The sequence below is a fragment of the Heterodontus francisci genome, chromosome 27 (genome assembly GCF_036365525.1).
Source record: "Heterodontus francisci isolate sHetFra1 chromosome 27, sHetFra1.hap1, whole genome shotgun sequence".
In the NCBI taxonomy this organism is placed as follows: domain Eukaryota; kingdom Metazoa; phylum Chordata; class Chondrichthyes; order Heterodontiformes; family Heterodontidae; genus Heterodontus; species Heterodontus francisci.
In genome coordinates, this window is record NC_090397.1 from 57,624,888 (window position 1) to 57,638,184 (window position 13,297).

Here is a 13,297-nt window from a genome sequence, read left to right on the forward strand (position 1 = left end):
TGCAAAATATCTGTTCAATTCATCCACCATCTCCTTATTTTCCATCAATTCCCCAGACTCTCTCTCTCTCTCTATCTAGAGGACCAACGTTCATTTTACTTACTCTTTTCCTTTTCAAATACCTGTAGAAACTCATACAACTCATACTATTTGTATATTTCTAGCTAGCTTTCTCCCGTACTTTAATTTCTCCCTTATTAACCTTTTAGACATTCTTTGCTATTCTTTATATTCTGCCCAATCCTCTGACCTGCCACTCATCTTTGTGGAATTATATGCTTTTTCTTTCAATTTGCTATCTTTAACTTACTTAGTTAGCCACGGATGCAGCGTCTTAGTGTCTTTCTATCTCATTGGAATGCATCTTTTCTGAGTATTCTGAAATATCTCCTTAATGTCTGCTACTGCATCTTTACTGACTATTCCTTAACCTAATTTGCCAGTTTATTTTAGCCAGCTCTACCTTTATGCCCTCATAATGCCCTTATTTCAGTTCAAAACACTAGTCTTAGATTCACCCTTCTCTCCCTCAAACTGAATGTGAAATTTGATCATATTATGATCACTGCTACCTTGGGGTGCCTTCACTATGAGATCATTAATTAATCCTATCTCATTGCACAGTACCAGATCTAGTATAGCCTGCTCTCTGGTTGGCTCTAGAATGTGCTGCTCCAAAAAACTGCCCCGAAAACAGTCTATGAACTCATCATCCAGTCTACCTTTGCCAATCTGATTCGTCCAATCTATATGTAGATTAAAATCACCGATGATTATCGCCATACCTTTCTCACAAGCCCCCATTATTTCATCCTGTATACCACGTACTACAGCATGGTTACTGTTACTGACCTATAAACCACTCCCACAGTGACTTCTTACCTTTACTATTTCTCAACTCTACCCAAACTGATTCTACATCTTGATTTTCAGCACCAAGGTCATCTCTCTCCATTGTGCCAATGTCATCCTTAATTAACAGAGTTACCCGTCCGCCTTTTCCTAGCTTCCTGTCCTTCCTAAATGTCATGTACCCTTGAATATTCAGGTCCCAATCTTTGTCATCTTGCAGCCACGTCTCTGTAATGGCTATCACATCATACATATTTATTACTATTTCGCTGTCAATTCAGATGCGTATGCTCTCTAATTCTTATCTCTCTTTCTGAAGCACCACTAACTTTAGGTAGCACAGTTAAATTTGGAAACTCGTATAACATGGGAATTATAGCGGGGAGAGGATGACAAGATACAAAATATTGTCCACTTATCATAGAAAGCTCAAGTGAAAAGGAATGTAATATTCCCATCTCTGGCTATGCAAACTCAAACAGCAGAAAACTGAACAGGCAGTTTGAAATATTACTTTGCATTAGATTGCACGTACCAGCTCTCACTGCCTCGTTTTCCAACACCACTCTGTTGAATATAAATCGAATGTACTTGGAAGGAATCGGGGTCTTGGGTGCTTCCCTGCCCAACAGGTGGAGTATACGAGTTGCCAGAACAGTGTGCTCACAATCTTCAATAAATTCACACAAATGGGCCATGCCAGTTTCTTTACTCTCTGGATTCTCCTCAATGATATTAATTATGCAATCAACGATGGCACGTTTGTATTCAAACCCACCCTAGACAGACAAATGTACAATGCAATGGACAAAACTTTTAGCGGAGTCAAATTTGATAATTCCCAACCCAATTACAAGTATTTGTGCACAAATATACTGTATAATGCCAGGATTAAAGCTTACCTCATCCCTCAGCATGTTGGAAAGGAAGTTCATCATAACGCTGTGCTTGCGAGGATATTTCTGGCAAAGTGCACTGATTGCTTCCACAACAACCACCTGAACAGCAATTATATAAAAATGTTTTGATCAGTACTGTGTCAGATGTTCTATTTACTCGCTACATTTCACCACTCATTACCTTGAGCTTAATGTTTATTTAATCTCATTGTAATTGACTTAAACTTAATGACAAATGTAAATCACGATGTGGGTCACAGCTCTGGCAAGAGACTATTTTACTTTCTTTATATCTGTCCAGCATTAGACTACCTTAAAATATTCATATTTCAAAATATCACAGTTCAAAAGAAAGTACAGTTGGACTGCTGCAGTGCCATAGGAACCTAGGCATGCTCTACAGTGCTATATCCATCCCTGAAGTGACATTGTGCGATCCTAGCATATCAACTCATTCACTGAAATCGATTGCTGTATATCAGTGGAGTTGTTAACCTGGTTAAACAAACAGGAAAGCACTTCTGCCTAAAGTAACAAAGGTAGGAACCTCAGACAAATGTGGCAAGTTCTTATATATCAGTATCCCACAGTGAAATTTCAAGGACAATGATTTACTCCAAAATTTTCATTGGAAAATACAATATTCTTTAAAATGAAACTGAAGAGTTCTGGAAAATAGAAAAACCTAATAAAATCTGAGAGTGAAGAGCCCTGTTCATTTTTTATGTCTGTTCTCTGGACCCACTGCAGAACAGGATTTTCCTGAGGGTTTTACCTTAAATTCATCAGATATTTCAGACACAAAGGTTGAGATCTGCTTCATGAGCCGATCCACACTACTCTCACTGCCTGTTTTCAGCAACGTAGTGATAGCTAGTGTGGCGATGCTGCGGTTCGAGTCTGTGATCAGGTTCTCTAGGTCCAGGTTACAGGCAGTGACAGCAGACGGGTGCTTCATCGCAACCTTCCGGGAAACAAAAACAAAGCCCAGGGCTTAAGAAATGGTTTTTAAGCATTCCTGAAGTTTCCATAAAGAAGAGCAAAGCTATTATTCAAAACAAATTATTTTTTTGATAAATAAGAATCTATTTCACTAAAATTGCAATTAGCTGTGTACTTTTCAAACAAAACTCCTCCTCCCCTGCTCCCATGGCACCTCATGCACGCTTGGCCTTATTCCAATTCTGCTCTGCAATGGATCACTTGTAGGTGTGCATGCTAGGACGTTTATCCCTCCCTCCTTATTGCAATAGAGTGCTACAGTGGAAGTTTGCTAAGTGAGGATAATTAAGGGTTAATTTTATCTTAAATCTAATCTGTCTTTTATTTAGCAGATCAACTTAACAGTTGCTGTTAGGGTTGGGAAGGTGAGTTTTAGACCAGCTTTAAACAGGGTTCACTCAGGCTCTGCTTGCAGCTGCACCTTGTTAATTAGAGAATTGGTTGAAACCAGTTTTCAGGGGGCTAGAGTGAGTCAGTATAAAAGTGAGCCATCTTACAGTGCTGACTTGGGGTGCAATAGAGTGCTACAGTGGAAGTTTGGTAAGTGAGGAAGTTCCTTTCATTTCCGACCTGTCCTCAGAGTGAGGGGAGCCCAGAGCTTCCAAAGAGCACAGCTGACTGGGAGAAGACTCGGAGGGCAGAGTTCCGGACCAGTAAGTATAAAAAAAAAACTTACCTCCGGTAAAAAAAACCTGAAAGTGACCTCACAGGAAAGCTATGATCTGATTGGCTGGTAGGGAATTTTTTTTTACTGAATTTGAAAATAAAACATTGATAAAAATTGATTAAAACCCTAATAAACTAATTAATAAGTAGAGTAACTAAACCAGAGGGAGGAGATTACTGTATTTAGTTAGCATTTAATATTTATAGTAGAAATCTAGCACTAGGGACCATATAGTTATAACAATTTAAGGATTTAATAAGTATTTATTTATCTTAAATTAATTTATTAATTAGTGCTAGAAATGTCAGTTAGAGGTGTGAAGTGCTTCACCTGTGAGATGTGGGAAGTCCGTGACGCTTCCAGCGTTCCGGGCGACTACATCTGCAGGAAGTGTACCCAGTTGCAGCTCCTCACAGACCGCATGGATCGGTTGGAGCGGCAACTGGATGCACTTAGGAGCATGCAGGTGGCAGAGAGCGTCATAGACAGGAGTTTTAGAGAAGTGGTTACACCCAAGGTGCAGGCAGATAGATGGGTGACCGCTCGAAGGGGCAGGCAGTCAGTGCAGGGATCCACTGTGGCTATCCCCCTCTCTAACAAGTATACCGTTTTGGATACTGTTGGGGGGGGATGGCCTATCAGGGGAAAACAGCAGCAGCCAGAGCAGTGGCACCATGGCTGGCACTGTTGTTCAGCAGAGAGGGACAAATTGCAGAAGAGCAATAGTTATAGGGGACTCTATAGTCAGGGGCACAGATAGACGCTTCTGTGGACGTGAGAGAGACTCCAGGATGGCATGTTGCCTCCCTGGTGCCAGGGTCAAGGATGTCTCTGAACTGACAGGGGGCATTCTGAAGGGGGAGGGTGAACAGCCAGAGGTTGTGGTACACATCGGTACCAATGACATAGGCAGGAAGAGTGACGAGGTCCTGCAGGGGGAGTTTAGGGAGTTAGGTAGAAAGTTAAAAGACAGGACTTCTAGGGTTGTAATCTCAGGATTACTCCCTGTGCCACGTGCCAGTGAGGCTAGAAATAGGAAGATAGTGCAGCTAAACACGTGGCTGAACAGCTGGTGTAGAAGGGAGGGTTTCAGATTTCTGGACCATTGGGATCTCTTCAGGGACAGATGGGACCTGTACAAGGAGGACGGGTTGCATCTAAACTGGAGGGGCACAAATATCCTGGCTGCGAGGTTTGCTAGCATCACTCAGGAGGGTTTAAAGTAGTGTGGCAGAGGGGTGGGAACCAGAGCAGTAGGACAGCAAGTGAAATAAATGAGGGGGAACTAGTAAATAAGGCCAGTAAAACTAAGAGGAAGAGCAGGCAGGGAGATGTTGCGGAGCACAGCGGGACTGGTGGTCTGAAGTGCATTTGTTTCAATGCGAGAAGTATAACAGGTAAGGCAGATGAACCAGAGCTTGGATTAGTACTTGGAACTATGATGTTGTTGCTATTACAGAGACTTGGTTGAGGGAAGGACAGGATTGGCAGCTAAATGTTCCAGGATTTAGAAGCTTCAGGCAGGATAGAGGGGGATATAAAAGGGGTGGGGAAGTTGCATTACTTGTTAAGGAGAATATCACAGCTGTACTGCGGGAGCACACCTCGGAGGGGTCGTGCATCGAGGCAATATGGGTGGAGCTCAGGAATAGTAAGGGTGCAGTCACGATGTTGGGGGTTTCTACAGGCCTCCCAACAGCCAGCGGGAGGTAGAGGAGCAGATATGTAGACAGATTTTGGAAAGATGTAAAGGTAACAGAGTTGTAGTGGTGGGTGATTTTAGCTTCCCCTATATTGACCGGGACTCACTTAGTGCTAGGGGCTTGGATGGGGCAGAATTTGTAAGGAGCATCCAGGAGGGCTTCTTGAAACAATATGTAGATAGTCCAACTAGGGATGGGACCGTACTGGACCTGGTATTGGGGAATGAGCCCGGCCAGGTGGTCGAAGTTTCAGTAGGGGAGCATTTCGGGAACAGAGACCATAATTCCATAAGTTTTAAGGTACTTGTGGATAAGGATAAGAGTAGTCCTCGGGTGAAGGTGCTAAATTGGGGGAAGGCTAATTCTTACAATATTAGGCAGGAACTGAAGAATTTAGATTGGGAGCGGCTGTTTGAGGGTAAATCAACATCTGACATGTGGGAGTCTTTCAAATGTCAGTTGATTAGAATCCAGGACCAGCATGTTCCTGTGAGGAAGAAGGATAAGTTTGGCAAGTTTCGGGAACCTTGGATAACGAGGGATATTGTGAGCCTAGTCAAAAAGAAAAAGGAAGCATTCGTAAGGGCTGGAAGGCTAGGAACAGACGAATCCCTTGAATATAAAGACAGTAGGAAGGAACTTAAGCAAGGAGTCAGGAGGGCTAAAAGGGGTCATGAAAAGTCATCAGCAAACAGGATTAAGGATAATCCCAAGGCTTTTTATACATATATAAAGAGCAAGAGGGTAACTAGGGAAAGGGTTGGCCCGCTCAAGGACAGAGAAGGGAATCTATGTGTGGAGCTAGAGGAAATAGGCGAGGTACTAAATGATTACTTTGCATTAGTATTCATCAAAGAGAAGGACTTGGTGGATGATGAGCTGAGAGAAGGGAGTGTAGATAGTCTCAGTCATCTCATTATCAAAAAGGAGGTGGTGTTGGGTGTCTTGCAAAGCATTAAGGTAGATAAGTCCCCAGGGCCTGATGGGATCTACCCCAGAATACTGAGGGAGGCAAGGGAGGAAATTGCTGGGGCCTTGACAGAAATCTTTGTATTCTCATTGGCTGCAGGTGAAGTCCCAGAGGACTGGAGAATAGCCAATGTTGTTCCTTTGTTTACGAAGGGTAGCAAGGATAATCCAGGAAATTATAGGCCGGTGAGCCTTACATCAGTGGTAGGGAAATTATTAGAGGATTCTTCGGGACAGGATTTACTCCCATTTGGAAACAAACAAACTTATTAGCGAGAGGCAGCATGGTTTTGTGAAGGGGAGGTCGTGTCTCTCTAATTTGATTGAATTTTTTGAGGAAGTGACAAAGATGATTGATGAAGGAAGGGCAGTGGATGTTATCTACATGGACTTCAGTAAAGCCTTTGACAAGGTCCCTCATGGCAGACTGGTACAAAAGGTGAAGTCACATGGGATCAGAGGTGAGCTGGCAAGATGGATACAGAACTGGCTCGGTCATAGAAGACAGAGGGATCAGTGGATGGCTGTTTTTCTGAATGTAGGGATGTGACTAGTGGTGTTCCGCAGGGATCAGTGCTGGGACCTTTGCTCTTTGTAGTATATATAAATGATTTGGAGGAAAATGTAGCTGGTCTGATTAGTAAGATTGCGGACGACACAAAGGTTGGTGGAGTTGCGGATAGTGATGAGGATTGTCAGAGGATACAGCAGGATATAAATTGGTTGGAGACTTGGGCGGAGAAATGGCAGATGGAGTTTAATCCGGACAAATGTGAGGTAATGCATTTTGGAAGGTCTAATGCAGGTGGGAGTTGTACAGTAAATGGCAGAACCCTTAGGAGTATTGACAGGCAGAGAGATCTGGGCGTACAGGTCCACAGGTCACTGAAAGTGGCAACGCAGGTGGATAAGGTAGTCAAGAAGGCATATGGCATACTTGCCTTCATCAGTCGGGGCATAGAGTATAAAAATTGGCAAGTCATGCTGCAGCTGTACAGAACTTTAGTTAGGCCACACTTAGAATATTGCGTGCAATTCTGGTCGCCACACTACCAGAAGGACGTGGAAGCTTTGGAGAGGGTACAGAAGAGGTTTACCAGGATGTTGCCTGGTCTGGAGGGCATTAGTTATGAGGTGAGGTTGGATAAACTCGGATTGTTTTCACTGGAACGACGGAGGTGGAGGGGTGACATGATAGAGGTTTACAAAGTTATGAGCGGCATGGACAGAGTGGATAGTCAGAAGCTTTTTCCCAGGGTGGAAGAGTCAGTTACTAGGGGACATAGGATTAAGGTGAGAAGGGCAAAGTTTAGAGGGCATGTGCGAGGCAAGTTCTTTACATAGAGGGTGGTGAGTGCCTGGAACTTGCTGCCAGGGCAGGTGGTGGAAGCAGGTACGATAGCGACGTTTAAGAGGCATCCTGACAAATACATGAATAGGATGGGAATAGAGGGATACGTTCCCCGGAAGTGCAAAAGGTTTTAGTTTAGGCAGGCATCAAGATCAGTGCAGGCTTGGAGGGCCGAATGGCCTGTTCCTGTGCTGTATTGTTCTTTGTTCCTAGCTTAAATGCGCTGCTATTCCAAGGCTCAGATCAGAAACTCAGTGTATATAATGTTTCACTTGAGCTAACATTAAAGGGAATCCCAAAGTTTTCTAAGACATATAAATAGTAAAAAGGCGGTAAGTGGAGGGGCTGGGCCGATTAGGGACCATAAAGGAGATTTACGCATGGTGGTATTAAATGAATACTTTGCATCTGTCTTTATCAAGGAGATGCGACCCAGGCAATGGTGACATAGGAGGTAATTCCAACACAAGGCAGGTTTAAAATTGATAAGGAGGACGTATTAAATTGGTTGTCTGTACATAAAGTGGATAAAACACCAGGACCGGATGAGATGCATCCAAGGATACTGTGGGAAGTGAGGGTGGAAATCGCGGAGGCACAGGCCATAATTTTTCAGTCTTCCTTAGGGTGGTGCCAGAGGGCTGGAGACTGCAGGCCAGTCAGTTTACTTCAGTGGTGGGGAAACTTTGAGAAACAATAATTTGGGACAAAATTAATAGTCACACTGACAAATGCGGGTTAATTAATGAAAGCCAGCATGCATTTCTTAAGGGAAAATCATGTTTAACTAATTTGCTGGAATTTTTTGAAGAGCCAACAGAGAGGGTTGATGAGGGCAAGTCAGTTGATGTGGTGTATATGGACTTTCAAAAGGCGTTTGATACAGTGCCACACAACAGACTTGTGAGCAAAGTTATAGCTCATGGAATAAAAGGGACGATAGCAACATGATACAGAATTGGCTAAGTGACAGTAAACAAAGTGTAGTGGTTAATGGATGTTTTTTGGGCTGGAGGAAGGTTTGTAGTGGAGTTCCTCAGGGGTCAGTGTTGGGACCCTTGCTTTTCCTGATGTATATTAATGACCTAGACCTTGGTGTACAGGGAACAATTTCAAAGTTGGGGAATGTACAAAACTTGGAAACAATGGTGAACTCTGAGGAGGATAGTGTAGAACTGCAAAAGTACATGACAAGTTGGTGGAATGGGCGAATAGGTGGCAGATGAAGTTCAATGCAGAGAAATGTGAAGGAAGAAATATTAAATAAAGGGTACAATTCTAAAGGGCAGCAGGAGCAGGGAGACTTGGGTGTATATGAGCATAAGTCATTGAAGGTGGCAGGTCAGGTTGAGAGAGCAGTTAATAAAGTATACAGTATCCTGGGCTTTATTAATAGAGGCATAGAGTACAAGAGCAAGGAAATTATGCTGAACTTATATAAGACACTAGATCAGCCTCAGCTGGAGTATTGCATCCAGTTCAGGGCGCCGCATTTTAGGAAAGCCATGAGGGCATTGGAGAGAGTACAGAAAAGATTCACGAGAATGGTTCCAGGGATGAGGAACTTCATTTATGAAGATAGATTGGAGAAGTTAGGACTGTTTTCCTTGGAGGAGAAGGCAGAGAGGTGATTTGATAGAGGTATTCAAAATCATGAGGGGTCTGGACAGGGTAGATAGGGAAAAACTGTTCCCACTCGTGAAAGGATTGAGAACGAGAAGGCACAGTTTGAAAGTATTTGGTAAGAGATGCTAAAGCGATATAAAGAAAAACTTTTTCACGCAGCGGGTGGTTAAGGTCTGGAATGCACTGCATCAGACCGTGGTGGAAGCAAGTTCAATTGAAGCATTTGAAAGGGAATTAGACTGTTATCTGAAAAGGAAGAATGTGCAGGGTTATGGGGAGAAGGCATGGAAATGGCACTAGGTGAATTGCTCTTTCGGAGAGCTGGTGCAGACACGATGGGCCGAATGGCCTCCTTCTGCGCTGCAATAATTCTGTGAATTCATTTACTGGCTATTCAATTCTACTAAACTCAGTATTTCACAAGAGTAACTAGGGGTTCCACTGAGTCATGGTGGTTTCAAGAGGACACATCTGGCGATGGAAGGTCAGAATCATGTCAACCACCTGTAACATATTACAGAAATGCTACAGCACAGGAGTCCATTTGGCCCATCGTGTCTGCACCAGCTCTCTGAGTGAGCAGTTCACTTAGTGCCATACCCTCACCTTCTCACCATAACCCTGCACATTCTTCCTTTTCAGATAAATATCTAATTCCCTTTTGAGTGCCTTGATTGAACCTGCCTCCACCACACTCTCTGGCAGTGTATTCCAAATATCTTCAGTAATTCAATAACTAATCAGATAGGTCTGCGGTACTTCAGGGCATTGTGGATAAATGACCAGCCAGTCTAGCTCACTGATGAAACCTCACGTGGTAGACTTCTCAAAGGAAGCTGAAATGCTTTCTCAACGGCTCCAAATAACCTTGCAGACCAATGCCATGATGAATAGGCACAGTCTTAGCTGGTCAAACAGCAGGAAGTTCACTCCTGCTTTATTGGTAAGTTGTCCAGTTATATCTGATTAAAATATAGCAATACAGTGCACACCGTCAAATCTCCAAATCTTGGCTCTTCCAACCTGCAACCGAGTTCTCTGGGCTTAAGTGTAGGGTAGATCCCTTCCGAGAGTGAGCACCCCTTTCAAGCAAAGTACACTCTACCTATGTGGGTTTCTCAGTGGCTTAGTTTTGAGACTTAAATATGGCATTGGGTTTTGTAGGCATGTCAAAAAAGGATAAAAATATTTAATCTAATAATAACAGTTATAGTGAAAAGACCAGTTTATAGAAAGATTGGGTCAGTAACCCAATGCATTTTTAAAACATTATTTATATTTTGGAAAAAACAACAAACCGTAAACTTACTTTGTTGAGGGTTCTAACAGCAGCAAATCTCAGGGCAGGTTTGGAAGAACTACAGAAAAGTTGGAGTACTGTTTAAAAGTAAAATTTAAAAAGTTAACTCAACTTTAGCATATAGTAAGGATAGGGCAAAATTCAGATAGCAATACAGATGATCAATTTAAAACTAAGCAAGCATGCAAGAAAATAACATTTGGGCTAACAATCCTACCCTTCTAATGAATGATGTACTGTCACAAACAGTAGTAATATTTACTTTCTCAAGGCAGGCAATTCATTAGTGGAAAAATTTCCCAAACCAGAAAACTAAGATTCCTCCAACTCCAAATGCAACTCAGCAAACACGGTGCAACATTAGTCTAACGTTACTTAACCTTGATCCACCGTGTTCTGCAGGTGACATGCCAATAATCAGAAGACTGGGCCGAGACAGCGCCAAATCTTTTATCCTCACCTCTACTGAAGTCTGGGGTACTGGTGAGTAGTGCCAACAGCCCACCAAAAGCTAAGCTATTCTTCACATGAACTTCAACAGTGAATATTAGCATACTACACAATCATGGAAGGACAACAAAGCTAAGCCAGATCCAGTTCTCACTCTAAGCTTGCAGCTTTGCACAGGGATCAAAGATAATAATGAGGAATGGCAAGTATGGCCAATTCCTTCCTTTCCTATCATTAAGACGCTGAGATCACTGCTACATGGGTACATATATCCAGACTAGATAACGTTCAAAAAATAGACTTGCATTTGTATAGCGCTTTTCACGACTACCAGACGTCTCAAAGTGCTTTATAGTCCATGATGTACATATGAAGTGTAGTCACTGTGTAATGCAGGAAACGCAGCAGCCAATTTGCACACATCATACTCCCATAAACAGCAATGTGATAATGACCAGATAATGTTTCTTTGTGATGTTAATTGAGGGATAAATATTGGCCCAGACACCGGGAATAAATTCCCTTCTTCAAAATAGTGCCACAGGATCTTTTACATTCACCTGGGAAGGCAGACGGGGCCTCGGTTTAACATCTCATCCAAAAGACAGGACCCCCAACAGTGCAGCACTCCCACAGTAATGCACTGGATTATCAGCTTTGATTTTTGTGCTCAAGCCTTGGATTGGGACTTGAACCCAGAACCTTGTGACTCAGAGGCAAGAGTGCAACCAACTGAGGAATGAGTGATACTCAGCTAAAGTTCCTAGAGTCATAGCGTTATACAGCACAGAAACAGGCCCTTCGGCCCATCATGTCTGTGCCGGCCATCAAGCACCTATCTATTCTAATCCCATTTTCCAACACTTGGGCCATAGCCTTGTATGCTGTGGCGTTTCAAGAGCACATCTAAATACTTCTTAAATGTTGAGGGTTCCTGCCTCTACCACCTCTTCAGGTAGTGTGTTCCAGATTCCAACCACCCTCTGGGTGAAATTCTTTTTCCTCAAATCCCCTCTAAACCTCCTGCCCTTACCCTAAATCTATGCCCCCTGGTTATTTACCCCTCTGCTAAGGGAAAAAGTTTCTTCCTATCTACCCTATCAATGCCCTCATAATTTTGTATAGCTCAATCAGGTCCCCCCTCAGCCGTCTCTGCTCTAAGGAAAACAACCCTAGCCTATCCAGTCTCTCTTCATATCTGAAATGCTCCAGCCCAGGCAACATCCTAGTGAATTTCCTCTGCACCCTCTCCAGTGCAATCACATCTTTCCTATAGTGTGGTGACCAGAACTGCACGCAGTACTCCAGCTGTGGCCTAACTAGTGTTTTATACAGCTCCATCATAACCTCCCTGCTCTTATATTCTATGCCTCGGCTGATAAAGGCAAGTGTCCCATATGCCTTCCTAACCACCTTATCTACCTGTGCTGCTGCCTTCAGTGATCTATGGACAAGTACACAAAGGTCCCTCTGACCCTCTACTTCCTAGGGTCCTACCATCCATTGTAGATTCCCTTGCCTTATTAGTCCTCCCAAAATGCATCACCTCACACTTCTCAGGATTAAATTCCATTTGCCATTGCTCCGCCCATCTTTCCAGTCCATCTATATCATCCTGTAATCTAAGGCTTTCCTCCTCACTATTTACGACACCACCAAATTTCGTATCATCTGTGAACTTACTGATCATACCTCCTATATTCACATCTAAATCATTAATGTACAGTACAAACAGCAAGGGTCCCAGCAACAATCCCTGCGGTACATCATTGGTCACAGGCTTCCACTCGCAAAAACAAGCCTTGACCATTACCCTCTGCCTCCTGCCACTAAGCCAATTTTGGATCCAATCTGTCAAAGTGCCCTGGATCTCATGGGCTCTTACCTTCTTAACTAATCTCCCATGCAGGACCTTATCAAAAGCCTTACTGAAGTCCATGTAGACTACTGCCTTACCATCATCTACACATCTAGTCACCTCCTCGAAAAATTCAATTGAGTTTGTTAGACACGATCTCCCCCTGACAAAGCCATGATGACTATCCCTGATTAATCCCTGCCTCTCCAAGTGGAGATTAATCCTGTCCCTCTGAATTTTTTTTTCCAATAGTTTCCCTACCACTGATGTTAGACTCAATGGCTTGTAATTACTTGGTTTATCCCTGCTATTCTTCTTGAATAATGGTTCCTGATTTTTTTCCTCTCCTTAGCCCAGAGACATGAAAACTAATTGTAAAATCCCCACTACTGCCCCAGTCAACATCAGTTAATCTTGCATTCACAAGGGATGGAACACAGGATCTCCCTGGGCTGTATGTCGGAGTACCATACCATACATTTACACAATGAACCCATCAAGGGAACTGCAGTTTTCAAATATTTTTTTTTAGAATTAGAACATTACAGCACAGTACAGGCCCTTCGGCCCTTGATGTTGCGCCGAGCTGTGAAACCATCTGACCTACACTATTCCATTTT

General features: G+C 43.1%; 1 protein-coding gene across 1 annotated transcript in view; it reads right to left on the reverse strand.

Annotated features, from left to right (window-relative positions):
• The window catches only part of copg2 (COPI coat complex subunit gamma 2), a 77,932-nt gene that overhangs the window by 27,633 nt on the left and 37,002 nt on the right, over nucleotides 1-13,297 (reverse strand). The window contains exons 11-14 of the mRNA XM_068059441.1: nucleotides 10,379-10,446; nucleotides 2,527-2,715; nucleotides 1,755-1,850; nucleotides 1,388-1,631 (exon numbers count right to left, since the gene is read on the reverse strand). Of these exons, the coding sequence (XP_067915542.1) occupies nucleotides 1,388-1,631; nucleotides 1,755-1,850; nucleotides 2,527-2,715; nucleotides 10,379-10,446 (597 nt within the window). The remainder of the gene's footprint in view (nucleotides 1-1,387; nucleotides 1,632-1,754; nucleotides 1,851-2,526; nucleotides 2,716-10,378; nucleotides 10,447-13,297) is intronic.